Raw genomic sequence first — 15771 nt, 5'->3', positions numbered from 1 at the left:
CTACAGGAAACATTCTAGCACGTCAACAAAGCAGTGGGGTGTGGTGGACCGCACGGTTGTCCAGGGTCTCGGGCCACCCGTGAGAGACCATCAAGTGCCTACCAGACCAGCGGACTTGTGTGACCAATAAACTGGGGGCCAAGCGGTCAGAAATCAATCTGCCACCTACCTATTAAATCAATAGGCCACATGGTCTTGAAAGGCATGGTTCATGAGAGTGGAGCAGTCAAACATTAAATCGTCGGCCTACCCTGTTAACACACGCAATCCGATTTAATTCACAAAATGCGCAACGAAACCTGTACCTCACTGAAGGAAAGAATAATTTCTTCTTTTAACAATTATTTCCATTTCATACATTAATGCATGGGAATTATCAAATTACACGGCACGATATCTACGATAATGCTGATATAAAGGCAAGCAGTTCAATTAATTTTATTGTTCATGGATACACAACGATATGAATATAAAGATTCGTGTAGATATTGAAAGATATAGGCTAGATGTAGATATTTCATAGTCCTATAGATTGAGAAAAATATTCACATTTCTCAAGGCGGCTTACAGAGTAAGAAATTCGCATTGTTGCCTGTAGTCTCAATATTCTTTTTATAGGCCGTATTGCAGTTTGACGTTTTCGTTGTCTTTTTCTACATAGTAAAATTAATGTTTGAGAAATTAACCAATGTGTTATCAAAAGACAGTGTTGCATGTGCGTTCATCCAAATTTTGTATTGCCTTAGAAAAGTTTTTTTCCTGAAAATATGAAATTTCGAGCTACGAATGCACGGATTGCACAGGCCGCTTTTAAGGCAGTGTAGCCTATTATGCTATACCAGCATTATCTCATCACTACCGGTGTATAGGCCTTTTTTATAGGCAGTCAGTGCACTTTTTTTTCTAGATTATCTAGGCCCTGCACTTTAGGTAAAGCTTATCAAAAACTACCAATTCGATTCCAAAGAGAAATGTTTTTATTCCCAGTGAGGATGAAAATAACCTTAGTCTAATAGTGATAGAAGCCTGTAGCAAAACTAAGAGCATTATTTCAGTCTCTGTAAAATATGAAGTTGACAGCTATCACGTTTGTAAAACTTGACACTTTGTAAAACGTGAGGCTTGGACGGTAACTCGAAGTCCATATTTTATAAAAACAAGGACTTCTGATCGGGTTTCCCCAAAAAGCACCAATTAAAGCGCCAATTAAAAGAGGAATCTCTTATGAACCATCTAACAATTTCGAAACGTTTCCCGAATAACTTAATAGCTAACTTCAAAACTAGATATTTAGCCTACGCGTGTTCGGAAGTAGATGGCTAGAGCTTCATAACACAGGATGTTTTCACCCGGGGTCACCAACAGGACATAGAAGGTAATTACACCTCACAATAATGCAACAGTAGCCGACATTCTCCTCCTAGGTCTTAACTATTATGTTTTGTTGTAGACCAGTCGATAATCTTTTATCTTTAAAAAATATATTTATTAGTTCACTGAAATATGACGACACTGGCAAATATGGTGAATAAGGCAGATATTATACTGTAGCCAACACTCAGCTCACAAGTTGACGCAGAAAGTGGACGAGATTGGTGAATAAATTCTGCAAGAGTAGGCTATGCTATGCTTTCAACGGTTTCGAACAATTCAACCTTGAGAGAGAGAACGAGAGAGAGATGCCAACTCTGGAAACATTTAAACTATTCGTCAACATGCAGATTTCGCCTTTAACTCAATTAGCATGTTGCCTATAGGTCACATCAAAGGCAGATGTTGCGTCATCTTGATAACGCCAAATTAGGTTATATTTCAGCACCGTTTACATGGACAGCTCCGTTAAGCTAGCACTTGAGCATGGCGTATTAGTTCACGTATGTTTTGACATAGGCCTAACTGCTATTAATCGTCATTGGGAAACGAGGCCCTGACACAACATATTGTTTTACTCTTACATCACGTTTCACAATTAAGAAAGTATGTTTCAGATTTTCCAGCATCACCAAAGAGGGGTAAATTGGGTGGTGGTGGTGGCGGTGTGGTTGGGGTTGGATGGACGGACTAGGAAACAGGCCATGGAACATGTGTGACGCTGGAATGCTATTTTCGTTAGAAGGAACGTGACACTCGTGAGACAAATGATTGGGCAGTCCTTGGTGCAGCAGGCAGCCCCTTTTGATCTCAATAAGCAAGAACAAAAAATATACCATGTGGTATTATGTGGGCTTAACCTGTTAAGGCTGACTCATTGAAAAGGCTTGAGACAAATGTCTGGTAGCTCAGATCTGCACTTTGGGTCATGGACATAAGTGGGTATCATGGGGGTCAAAGGTCAGCCAGGGATGCAGCTGAATAGACTGTAAGAAGCATGCTTTCATCTCCTATGAACTCAAGGTGAGTTACTATTCACGATTGTAATATTTAAAAGAGCATGAAAATAACGTGTTCATCTAGTTAATTAAAACCAGGAAGTATGCCAGACAAAAAAAATATGTATGTGTGCTCATAAATCATCTCTGGTGACAGTTCAGGGGTGTCTTATGTGCTGTGTGCAAAGGAATTGCTTTCTGGAGGAACCAGGGTTTTGGAGCGTGAAATGAAAGCAATCATATATGTGAATGTGTGTGTGTGTGTGTGTGTGTGTGTGTGTGTGTGTGTGTGTGTGTATGAAGGGTGTGTGAAAGTGAGGGAGGAGAAGTTCTATACATGGGATTTTGTAAGTAATTCTTTCAGCTCCTAAGAAGTGCAACAGGGTGGAACTTGGTAAGAAGAGGCAGAGAGAGAAAGTGAGTGAGAGAGAGAGAAATGGGGGAACAGGGATAAACTCAGAGACACAGAAAGAAAGAGAGGGAGAAAGGGGATGGCTGTCATCGCTGTGGTTTAACACAGGCAGCCACAGGGCGCTCCAGAAACTCTCCATTACTGCCCATGATGAATGAGAGGGGAACCTGGCCCCGGATGCTCCATCCAGAGAAGCCTGGACTGACTGACAGCAGGAGCTAGCCGGGGGAGCACACAGTCACCCCTCTCCGCCATCCTGCGCCACTAATGAGCCACTTGTCCTACCATGTGTCCAAACTGCCGCTCCATACATCCAGAAGAAAAGGAACACAGAGGTTTGAGGTGTCTGCATCACTTCATACAACTGATAGCATTTACTCATCTATGATAGTCTGTTGTTTATATCTGAAGATAGACCGCTGGCGTAACCTTAAGAGGAGCTACTGTTTTCCACCTTTCAAATGTTATAGGATAGTAGATATATGGAGGTCACAAGCCTCAGGTATCACTCCTGTTGACATAGGCAAATACGTGTGACATTCAGTTCTTTTGTATTTAATGTTGCCAAACTAACGTAGACACAAACAACAAAATAACGTTGTCAGCATACTCCTTATAGACCCTTTCAATCTGCTCCTTGAGGATTTCCGGTTGAAACTTTCAAAACCAACTCAGATACTCTGAAATGAAAATTAATCAGATTTTAGTGTATTGTCCTACAAAATGTCGATTTATTTATTTATTGATTTTTTTGTTCCCAAATTATCATTAGGTCAATGTTGTTTTCTGTGCCACCAGAAAGGCTTTAGAAACGCACATGATTGTTCATGCAGTTGACAGAGTCTATAGTATGCACTAAAGCCACCATCATCAAAACCTACTAGTGACAGGATTTATAGGCGGATGTGATTCACCATATGTTAACTGATATTTCCTTGATGCTTTATTATTGAAAGTTTTTTTAACACAATGCAGCTTCAGCTACATACTGTATCTTAGGGTATCGGATAGGGTAGATGTTTTAGAACAAAGCTAAATACAGTCAGTTGGCTGGATTCTTGGAGAGACTCATTGGCTCTGCTTATTGGCTTTGCCCTTGACCTACTGTTACCAGACCCGCAACCTAGTCTGAAATGAATTAATCTCTTTCATATTTTCCAGCATGCCATATGAAGTCATTTATACTGGCCCTAGGTACAGTCACACAATCTCTGCACACTAACAGATGTTTCCATCAGCTTGGGAGTAAATCGATGAAGGCATGAGGCTGTGTATTTAGCTGTGGAAGACAAAAGGACAGAGGACTCAAATGCAAATGCAGGCTACCCATAAGCAGAGGTGAAGGCATACAGTCAGATTTAAGGAGAAACACAAAAATGCTTAGATGAACACACACAAACACACGCATGCACGCACACGCACACACACACACGCACACACACGCACACACACACACTGACATATATTTGTATAAACAATGACCTGGTTTGTGTCCCTTTATTTCAAGCGGCATCAGGGCCATCGGGGAAAGGTAGGTTGGTGATGTCTGGCCCATGGATTATCCAAAACCAGTCCCATCTGTAAGCAAGATGGCAGTACTTCCTGCTGTGACTTGAGAGTGACATCTGGTGATTATATGATTAATTATTCAAAGCATTTAGATAAAGCCATATTACATATACATATACATGTTGCTGTATTTTTCGAATAAAATAGTTTATTCTCTTGGGGTAAATGATTGAATGTAGGTGTTGCATCACTATAAACAACAGACAATTCACAGAATTAAAACAATGCACTGCTGGCTTGACAGACAAATCTTCTGAGAACAGAGCGCATAATGCACTTCAACTCTTCAAGCCGCTGGTTGAGTTGGTAACCTTGATGTTACAAGTATTTAAAGTGGTCTTCAGTGACGAATTAAGATGACCTTACGGCAAATATGACAACCCTCACATGCACGCATTTGCGGCTTTGACTCGTTACCGAGACACAATTGACAAAGTCGAATAGGCGATGCATTGTCATGCTCAAACACAGTAAAACCTAGAGTATTACGCACGAATTTTGCATTTTTCGAAACGGCTTGCCATATATATCTAGGCCTACATACTTAATAGGTATAGCCTAATTATCTAGATACAATTATTTGATATTATTATTATTATTATTATTATTATTATTATTATTATTGGTATTATCCTATTATGTTAATCTGACGGGAATCTACTTACATTTTATATGCCGAAAAGCCTATTTATACCTGGACCATATGCCTTCTTCGACGCTTTCTCGACTGGTCGACGTGATTCCTTTCCAATGCCAAGCTATTTTATTTAATATAACGCAAGTTTACACATTTGCCAGCCGTCCTTCAGTGCTACAGCAAACATGAATGGGCGGGTTTAAGCTAACTAGTAGCCTAATACAGGCCTTCTGAAAAACATGGAGATCCGAGAGAATCACTTGGCCAGCATGAGTCACAGATAAATAGACCTACATTTTGAGTGCAGTAGGCTACATTATTATTATATTCTGTTTGTTTTATTTATTAATACATGTATTTCATTGATTGATTTATTAAGAGCGAAGAGTTCGCTCTTAATAAAACAACCACTCGACTATTTCAGTGTGCGGTGGCTACTTTGACATTTTGACTCCTATGTTCCTGCAACCCATCAGCACCTGGTAACCTGAAGTAGCCAAGCTGTGCACAGGGATTTCTGCTTTTCCTACATGTATTTAATTGTTTTTTGTTTGTTTTTGTTTTGTTGCCATGATGCCATCATCCTTATCTGTCAAAATAAATAAATAAATAAATAAATAAATAAACTCAGGCAGTCGATTAGTGCTTTGAATTAGGCCTATATTAGCTTATAATGCGTTGACGTTGAGTCTGAAGCGCTGAACTTCATAATGAAGATAAGAGCCTTTTTTTTTTGAGAATCGCATTTCAAATCATATACCTATTCATTGGGCTCTGCATCGGCTATAAAGATCATTAGAGGTCATTGGGTGACCATTTACGGTATTTAGTTGAAAAAAACATAACTATTAAATCTAATGGCACGGGTCTAGTGTCCACCTATAATGATGTAGGTCGTAATTATTCACATGAAAGTTGGTCACTAAACCATTTGGAAAAGTAGCAGTGGTCAAGAAAGCGGATTTATATTTGCACCGCTCAGTACTATGGTCCCGGTTGCCCTATTGGAGTAATTCAGATAGTAGAACAATTGAGCATTACATGATATTAGTTCTCAGTCTTTTGGAAAGGGGGAGACCTGCCGGCGATTGATAGAAGTATCTCTCTTTCTCTCTAGTTCGCCATGGCCTGTCATGGAGATTTCATTTTGCCTTTGAATAATTGGTTCACAACATCTAATGGATAAACTCCATATTTCAAGAATTGCAGTAAAATCAAATTCATTAAGATACTCTTTTCTTAAGGATCTTTTGGGGCATTGATCATTTAAAGTCAAACATGTGTTTGTGCTCCTCAGTATTGTGCGCAGAAAAGATCCCGATTATTCTGCATAACTGAATCGACAAACTAAGGCCACACCTCAGTTCCACATGCTTATTTAACATTTATCAAAGCCATATTTTAATCCCTTGGAAATAAAACAGTTAAACATGGTTTAAACACCAAATACCGCGGCTCACCTGGATCTAATGGTTAAAGAAAGAGGCCATTTTCTGCTGAGTGTTTTTCGCACGGTCAGGACTAGATTTATGCTCCCGTTTAAAGGTTTTAAATGTTTATCACCGACAAAACAGAACAGTCGCCTCCTGCTTCGCCGGAGAAATGGAGTGTTAGCGGAGTCCCTTGAAATGACACGCATGCCGCATCCACTTGGGAGGTCTACCTCTACTCATACTTGCACTCTCACTAACTAACAGGCAAATGGTGATATTCTGTATATTTTCAAACAATTCCAAGCTGTATCATGATAAAGTCACGCATAATTCACAGATTGATGGATCTGCGGTGTAGGCCTATGTCAAATCTCCCAATCCCCCGTTAAGCTATGGGAAACAAATATGGCCTCTAATTCCAGTCGAAGGAATAAAAGTCATTCGCAGGAGGAAAGGACGCATTCGAAGCAGTCACAACCAAAAGTAGGTCAACTCAACCCGCATCCCTATGAAATTGTTGCCAGTGGATTCAACTGAACCTGCTCTGAGTAGATACCGTATGCATGGATCAGTATACCGGCCATATGCATAACATGGACATTAAAAGTAACAGCAACATAATGTAAAATCTAAAAAGGATAAAACTAATTTTTGACTCCGTATAAAATGAATTAGCCTACGTTTTACTTGTGTATTTAACATTAGCGTAATTTCAGGTGAAGTTGTGGCTCGATTGTGAGTTAAACTTTAAAACTTTAAATTCATCATAAATGCATTATTATTATTATTATTATTATTATTAGTAGTAGTAGTAGTAGTAGTAGTATCATCGTCATCATTTCAGGAAATATGCGTGCTCAATATTTAAATATAAATATGCATAACATTGTTGAACTTACCCAAGGCGACGGAGTTATGTAGATTTGTCCACCATTCAACTGTGATGTTCATCCCGGCTATATGAGTTTCGTCCGGTATGCCACCGGTTCTCCGGCAGAGGAGTCAGTGTCTGGGGAGCCAGCGTACTGGAGTGCCTGAACAAGGTTTTTGAAGACGGTTTGGGTGGAGAGGGAGTTTTTTGTGAGAAACTCAATCTCACATACAGTAGCGGGCTCCATCTGGGAACTGTCACAACTGACAGCACCATAGGGCACAGGCCTGATCCTCTGCACAGCATTCTCCAAAAAGTACAGTTCGGCAAAAGAGCTCGATTGTCTGCTTGTCTTCTTTTACAGCTATATTTACGAAGTCATCAGCAGCGAGTAACCTACGTCGTGTAGAGATTCATGATGGTGCTGGACTGGTGCTGTATTTTTGGAGAAGTTGCGCTCATCGTAATGACATTGCACATCAATGCAGCAATAGCCAGTTCCCCAAAAAACAGGTTAGCTTATAAGCAACCCCGAGTGTGCGCAGAAATTGGTTTGCATTGGTTCAGCATTTATAGATTAAGCCCCTCTCAGTTGATAGCTTCACAAAACAAACATCAAAATTCTGAACGGCATCAGTTAAACATCATCTAAATATAAAATGGTTGTTGAAATAAAATTGTAATATTTGGTTATCTTTTTTCGCCAATTATACTAATTTATTTGATACTAGATCTGCTTCTACTGCGGCTTGACAGGTCGTTTCCACAGATTGGAAGCGTGTGCACCAAGAGGCTACAGCATTACACAGGCCTATTACATAAACAGGCCTAACGCGGTCACTTGTTTAGTTTAACGTCCCATTAATGGTGATTCAGAAACATTGCATATTTCAAGGCTCTTGGATAGCCCAAGACATTTGTCTTTACATACTGCACTTCATTCATAATAGCCTGAAAATTAGGAAGCCTACCAATAAACCAAAACGAGAATATTGAACCTCTTAGGCTACTGATGTATAGCATTTATGACCTACAAACTACAGTATCGTATGCTATGATGTACGCTCCCCTGAATATACTCTAACGCCTAACGTAAATATAACCTTGAGCTCTGTGGGCATATTTTTAGCGCACGCATCTGAAAGAACACATTAAATGTGTTACACAGTTCCATAACGCAGACTTTATGGATAGTCGCGTGGTTACAATGAATGTTTCCTGATTGAATTTGAATTATTATTATTATTATTATTATTATTATTATTATCAGTAGTAGTAATAGTGGTAATGTACTGATACTGTACAAAATATTTATGTTTCTACATTATATTAAGGATAGCATGATACATGGGAAATGTAGCCATAAGAAATGTTGCCGTTTTTTCGGAGCAGTATGTTTGAACTGCACAAAGCCAACCTGGCAGAAAATCCAAAAGTAATTGTTCAATGGACAGACATTTTTCACTATATTCTGATAAGGTTGAGGAAGGACCTTGCGTTTTGAACGTATGGCGTCATTACGTGCATGGGCAGGATGTCTCCACCGTCTGATCTGACGTCAGTATGTCTACCAGCCTTATAGCAGGGAGGGGGGTGATCTGGAGGAGGGCCTTATGAACTAATCGTTCACAGATGTCACAGATACCAGGAAAAGAATCTTATTTGGTCCACATGCTTTAAAATCCGGTTAGTGTAAAACATTTACTTCTCATTGGGCATAAAAGTGGGCCTAAAAGTTCCAAAGGTGTATGTCTATATACAAGTGTTAGAATAAATAAAGGACACCGAATGATTCTGATAGTAGGTGCTTAAAAAGTCAGAGTTAGATTATAAATTAATGGTGCGTGTGTCGCAGCAGTGTAGTTATTTGCCCATGAAACAGTTTGCCATGTGTTCAAATTGCAAAATTGCATTGCACAGTCGAGTAATAATTAGGTCGTACTCTGAGAGCAGTGGGGAAAATGTGTGAGAGGGGCCTAAAATCATTGAGAGAAACAAGTTTTTTTTTAACAATTCCTCTCTCCAGTTGAACGATTTGTGCTACAATAGCAGGTCATGATGAGGTCACAGGATTACCTTATCCTTTAATCAACATTGCGACCTGTTAATAGGCCTGCTATCTTGGACGCCATCTTGACAGAGACAACAAATTATCTATGATTATCAACAGAGCGATCCGTCAATTGTACAGACTGACTATGCCACATTTCTATGGACTTATGAGTAGGTCTGTAGGCCTACACCAAGGCCTAAGTCCTGTTTAAACAAAAACTCCCCTGTTTAATGAGAAAAGTGTTGTATTGAAAATAAAAAAGTGCGTTTTTAATTTCTGTTTTCATGTAGTCTTGAATTTCCCCTGGGAATCAATAAAGTATCTATCTATCTATCTATCTATCTAGTCTATGCAAGGCTTAAACGCGTTCGTACTGTCCACTTGGCGTAGTGTATCTATCAATTCAATAATAAACTCACGAGGAATGAAGGCCTAAGTGACTCACGTCTCAACAATACACACTGAAATGTTAAAAATTCGTAAAGACCAGAAAAACGCGAGCCGTACCTCCTCTGTCCACAGAGACAGGGTGAGCACACATCAACCCCACATTTTGATCGACACGCTATCAATCACATGCGCATCCGATAGCCGACCTTTCCTTCTTCAGAGACCACCTTATCCTGACCCTCCTCAGCCCCCTGCTCTTAACGTCACGAGCATTTTCTTTAGGCTCCGAAATGTCTGCGCCTTCTGCGATTGGAGCGAAAACGGAGTATCAGAGAAGCCCAACTCACCGTTGGATTTCCACTGATTTATTCGTCTTTGCTTTATTTTATTTATCGCTTCAGTGATGGTATAGATTACACTTATGGCTTTCAATGGTTTGCGATTATAATACGTGCCTTTCTCTATATTAAAGTACGCTGTCAATACGATAAAAACAGGCCTAGCTTTACAGATCAAACATTCGGCCTGCATTTTCAAACAATGGAACCCTGTAATAAGCTTTTTTGAAATAAAAAGTTTATGTTTAGGCATGTTTTTCTCTAAAATAATAGCCATGTGAGCTTAAAGGCTTTTTAAAACGTATAAACCTCATGAGTGCATCAGATTTTAATGAAAGCATTTTTCAATATCCACAATAAGGAATAATAAGATTTCATTCCACATGCGTAAAAACTTAGATGACACGTGTAATCGCGTTTAGGCTATAGGTCTACCAATTGTTACATTTGTGGGGACTTGCACATAGAGCAACATAAATGCAATTATTATTATTATTGTTATTATTAGTAGTATTTGCTAGAGCAGTTAACGTTACTGCTAATTTATTCACTCAACCTTCAGGGTTAGATGTGAACTGAATGTTCCATATAAGATTCCTACATGCGTGTGTTTACAAGATTTAAAAACAAGGCATTGTGCGACTGTACAGTTGCCTATGCATACATATATCCCTGCCTCTTTGAAAAGATAGTCGATTTTGCGAAGTCAAGCATGAAACATTTAAAAGTAAAAAAAACATGTACTTGCTGCAATAAGCATACAGCCTATACTTAATATTGACTTTACTTAGCTACAGTTCAAGTGTGAATATACACACCAGACAGCAGAATGCGTGGGAAGCTAACAACAAAGACATGTTTTAGATGTATGACATGGGTGCTGTTTGAGTTGACTGTCACTTGAACATGCATTGTTAAAATATTTATAACTGCCACTTCATCTTCAGATTTCACGTGGAAAAAATACCCACAATAACTTCTTTAGTGAGATCCATACACACAATAGCCATATTATGCTGTTATTTTGGGTGATCTTACAGTGTGTAATGTTACAATTTAGCGTGGCTTACAATATGTGCAACACGAAGGTTTTATGATGTTTAAAAACACAGTGGTTTATTGAATTAATTACATTGTTTACATCTGCAGTATTATTTAAGTTCCATGTCTCTGGACGGAAGTGCACTTCAGTGGACTCAACAGCTGTTTGAAACACCAGCAAATACTATACGACCACAAAATGACAACATAACACTTCATGACATTTTCAACTAAATCATTTCTTGAAATGCATCAGGATATCAAATAGACATCATATTATTTATATCCAGAGAGAGAGAGAGAGAGAGAAAGAGAGAAAGAGGGAGAGAAAGACCTACACTTCACGTACACCTTAGTGGTAAACACTTCTGTTTGGATCACACATTGACAAGGAAACATTTACCAAAAATTAGACAACACACAGTCCCTTACCAAGGGGGTCGCCTTCTCTTATTATGGAATGGTTTTCTTCAAATATCCACTCTCCGTTGCGGGAAATTGCACATAAATATTCCGTTAAATAAAGTGAGAGTACAAATTAAGTCTAAAGGACGCCACTTCAAGACTGCGATATGGGTAGTTTTTTTTTTTTTCACTGTTTCAGTTCCAAAGCCCAGACGTGCTGCGGCCAGCCAGTTCGTCCTTTGGTTTTCTTGTCATTGCTGCTCCCTGAACTTTTCAAAATGTCACTCTGTTGAAGACAAAAGACGTAGTTTAGGTTTATGTATTTTGATTAACATGTAGCCTACTTAGAACAATGCCTAATCGTGTACCCATGGGCCTACATGCCTGCTAAAGCCTACCGCCAGCCATGGGCTCTTTGGCCATATGGCACAGGTTGGATCACAATAGCCAAAATCATGTTTAAGTTGTAGCCTACCACTGAATTGTTCATAGTATTAATATTTACCAAGAAACTCCATCTTCAAAAACTTCTGCAACATCACAGATGAGGATTGTTAGCTTCACTTCTCTAAGCAAAATAGTAGCCTATGCAACAATGTTCTCGTCGGTGACACTGAGAATAAAACGTATGCATATATGTATTGCTTACCATTTCTTTCTTTCGCCTGTCTTCCTTTGCGTCTGTCTTTTTGAATTCCGCTTTGAAGGCCTCTGCCTCCCCGTTTTGCTCGTCTTTATCCAGAATGTCCATGAGGTAGGCAATATAGCTCGTAGCCAAGCGGAGAGTTTTGATTTTAGACAGCTTCGTGTCCGCGGGTACATTGGGAATGCACTCCCTGAGTTCTGCAAAAGCGCTGTTGATGCTCTGCGTCCTGCGCCTCTCTTTGCGGTTCGCCGTGGGTCTCCGCTTCACTGGCCTGGGTCCCATTCCGACGGAGCCAGCCCCAGGAACACTTCCGTAATGAGAGTGGTCCAGTCCGGGCGGCCCGGCGGAGTAGTCGGGGCTATAGGAGGGTGCCATACTGTAGTCAGGTGGCGACATCTCCGGGTGGCTTATGAGCCAACCGTGAAAGTACGGGTTTTCTTCATGACAGCGGCTGGCAGCTGCCGCAGCAGCAAAAGAGTAGCCATCGTGATGCATCACCGGATGGTGAGGGAATCCACCAACTAAACTCATTGTAACACACACCTAACGGTTCAGCAGCAACCCAAGAATGGCGACGCGTATTATTTTTTAAAAATCCGATTGTTTCCCGATGCTCTCAGCACTGATAAGATCCCCATACAACTCATAAAGTAGCGGATTTTCAGTATTATTTCACGATAAACAGCGACGTTTGTTTGTCCATTGTGGGCCTAAATGTTTCCATTCACTTACATACAAGCCAGTGCAAGAACTCTCGACGTTGGAGTGAACCTGAACGTATGAACAGGATAGCCTAACAGAAGTGAACTACTTACGCACAAATTCTTCGTTGTCCACTCGCGCCATGAGAGTGCCCATTTGCCATAATAGAGTCTCACAGTCCAAGCAGCAGAGCTTCAGCGTTGTCAGGCGCGCCTATCTTCGTCTTTTTCGAGTTTTAAAGCAGTGGCGGAATTCATTAAGTGAGATGTTGAATTGCAAAACGTTCCCAAATCCCAGTCGATGTTGTTGCACGCAATGTGCATGCTTAATGCTCCACACTGGTCGAATTCCTTCGTTTGATCTCCATGTCACAGCTTCATCTTTAGGACTGCTTGGGTTAATATATGTCGTCAAAGCTGCTCTAGACCAATCACAATGCTGTAGAGGAGGGACATGCAGCACATTGCAGAGTGTTTACGCTCCCACAAGTCAATGGCTCTCACAAGTATTGGCGGACTTAACTTTTTTTTTTATTAATGTCATTTAGAATATGAAAAGCATACCATACATCCTCAGATTGGTGTAGTAATGAGTATTTTAGGTTAATGGCTGGTGTTCTCCTTTTGTGGGTGCTGAACTGCATCGCGTGGGGAATGACGTTAGAACATATATACCAAACGCAGAAGCATTGCATGAATATCTGTATGTACAAAACAATTGGAAACATATTGCAACTTTGTGCTGTTTTGATGTGTGCGCATGTTTCTTGTTCTGCATATGTTTACTCTTCTTGAATAACAATTGAAATAGAATATCTGTTAAGGCTTTAATATTTCATTTCGTACCATATGTATTGAGAAATATTTGCTTGGAGTGAGTGGTCACTTAATGTAAAGCCTTTTTCCTAATTACGTGAGCTATGACAATATTTTGCGCAAAACGGTAACAGTTATTTTCTGCGCACAGCCAGAATTGACCCTATATTACTATATAAAATAACAAAATATTGTACAATGCTATTGATTCAGGCCACAGTATCCATGTTTTGAGTGCCATGAGTCTTTCAATAACTATCTGTTGGTCGAGTGAGAAACTTCTCGGTGAATATTTAATAATATTTTGAAATCATAGATTGTGATCTGTCAGGTCATATCAATGAACGTTGTTATGAATGCATAACTGGGTGTGAACGCTCAACTATTCCTAATTCAAATACTTAAAAAAGTCTTAATTGTGTTTTTTCTTAGGCTAATAGAACTGTTTCGTTTAAACGTTTAGGCCTGTTTCCAGTACTGCGCACAACGTAACCTGACCTATAAACGGTTTCCTAGCTCGATGTAGTAAATGCAAATAGCCTGATGATCTACAGGATATTTTTTTCTGTAATTTAAACATTTATTTACAAAATATAAACAAACTAATATACCATCACGGATAGAGAGCAGTTAATCTACTAGTGAATCATGGTAGTGAGTGGCATTCGAATGATCAATCACCTGTAGGATACGGATCTACATTTCATAAATCAAATATGGCGGCAATATGGCGCCAATATGGAATGGAATTATGACAAGTTTTATGCTGACTTCAAATAAATTCACTTGGCATTCTCTAACGTTAATTGTCATTGTAATTAAAATCCACCAAGTCTATTAGGCTATAGGTTGCACACTATGTTGCTAGCCGACACAAAGCGTGCAGAAGTAGCCTAAACATGAAAATGAATGTTCCGCATGTTTTTGCAAAGGCAACAGTGTCTTATTAAAATATATAATTTTGCCATTCATCGAAGTAGCCGCCTGTATAGGGTAGTTGACCGTATGACTTCAGCATTGCAGTGGGCCATCGGACATATTGTGAACTCTGGTCTCTTGTTTAGCCTACTCTGAGATTTCAGAATTCTCCTTTTCCTGGCATGAGTTATTCTATATAGCCTAAAATGCTGATAGTTATTTTATACATTTTTTTTATTTTATATAATAATATAATACTGAACCTGTGTCAAACCGTATGTGTGTGTGTGTGTGTGTGTGTGTGTGTGTGAGACATGGAGGCAGTGCATGTGCTTGTCCGCACGAGGGAGGGACTATAGGGGAGAAAGTGTGTGTGTGTGTGTGTGTGTGTGTGTGTGTGTGTGTGTGTGTGTGTGTGTTCACAAATTTCCAAACGACGGATCATGATTTATACTTGTTTAAGTGTTGTATGTGGGGTGCGAGTGGAATTCATCTGGCTGAATGGGAGTTCTTTGAGTAATTTAGATACGTGAAGGCTCCAGTTAATGACATATAATCAGACCATAGGTCACTTGGTCAGACTTCTGTTACAAACCACGCCTTCATTCTCTGATCTCCTTTCAAACTAGATTTATATAAATAAATAAAGCTATGCAGAACCAAATCTCGTGGCATGAAGGAACTACTCGATAAACCTGATAAATCTCGACAAATCTAGGTAAATATCAGGAAATAGTGGTCTCATTTTAACAGTATTTAATCTGCAAACCAATTCACAAATTGCAATAATAGTGATGAAATAGCTTATTTAGATCTGTCCACTACCATCTATCCACTATCTGTCCACTACTGTTGTTTTTTTGTTTTGTTAAAAAAAAAAACAGTTTTAAAACAGTTATAAGACTTTATGCACTCTTTCAACTGCATGTTCGCTTTATATAATTGCTGTATTACTATAGCAAAGGCTGAAACAACCGAGGTCCCTTCCCCCAGCGTCTTGACGGCTACTGCTTTTCTCTAGAGGTCTCATTAAGGAAACCCATGGCTTTCCCCCTAACATTTCCTCAATCTTGACTTACAATATAACGGTACATTTACGACAATGGCAAAAGCACAGAGCTTGTAACGTAATTGATGATGGTTTATCTACTTTGACAGATATTTGTCACAAC

At 39.5% G+C, this 15771-nt stretch overlaps 1 protein-coding gene across 4 annotated transcripts; it reads right to left on the bottom strand.

Annotated features, from left to right (window-relative positions):
• Window positions 1-1089: 1089 nt before the first annotated feature.
• Window positions 1090-13226, bottom strand: hand2 (heart and neural crest derivatives expressed 2). 4 transcript variants are annotated; one of them, XR_007194391.1, is made up of 5 exons: window positions 12168-13226; window positions 11546-11804; window positions 7320-7454; window positions 4264-4406; window positions 1090-3461 (listed from the first exon to the last, which is right to left on the bottom strand). XR_007194391.1 is itself a non-coding variant. In XM_048250090.1 (2 exons), exons 1-2 carry the CDS (start codon window positions 12693-12695, stop codon window positions 11706-11708), a joined length of 627 nt encoding a protein of 208 aa, XP_048106047.1. In that variant the 5' UTR covers window positions 12696-13226; the 3' UTR covers window positions 11374-11705. The 4 variants fall into 4 exon arrangements, 1 of the variants encoding a protein (XP_048106047.1); XR_007194275.1 differs by lacking the exon at window positions 1090-3461 and adding an exon at window positions 3470-4060; XR_007194445.1 differs by lacking the exon at window positions 1090-3461 and adding an exon at window positions 3470-4060 and having other exon boundaries at window positions 4264-4359.
• Window positions 13227-15771: the final 2545 nt, after the last annotated feature.

This window comes from Alosa alosa, chromosome 1 (genome assembly GCF_017589495.1).
Source record: "Alosa alosa isolate M-15738 ecotype Scorff River chromosome 1, AALO_Geno_1.1, whole genome shotgun sequence".
NCBI classification, from domain to species: Eukaryota; Metazoa; Chordata; class Actinopteri; order Clupeiformes; family Clupeidae; genus Alosa; species Alosa alosa.
The sequence above is the reverse complement of the archived record's forward strand: the minus strand, read 5'-3'. Positions and strand labels throughout refer to the sequence as shown.

Coding starts and splice junctions, on each gene's coding strand:
- hand2 (XM_048250090.1), bottom strand. CDS start 12,695: ATGAGTTTAGTTGGTGGATTCCCTCACCATCCGGTGATGCATCACGAT. Junction 11,805..12,167: donor ACAGGCGAAAGAAAGAAATG/GTAAGCAATACA, acceptor TGTCTTCAACAG/AGTGACATTTTGAAAAGTTC.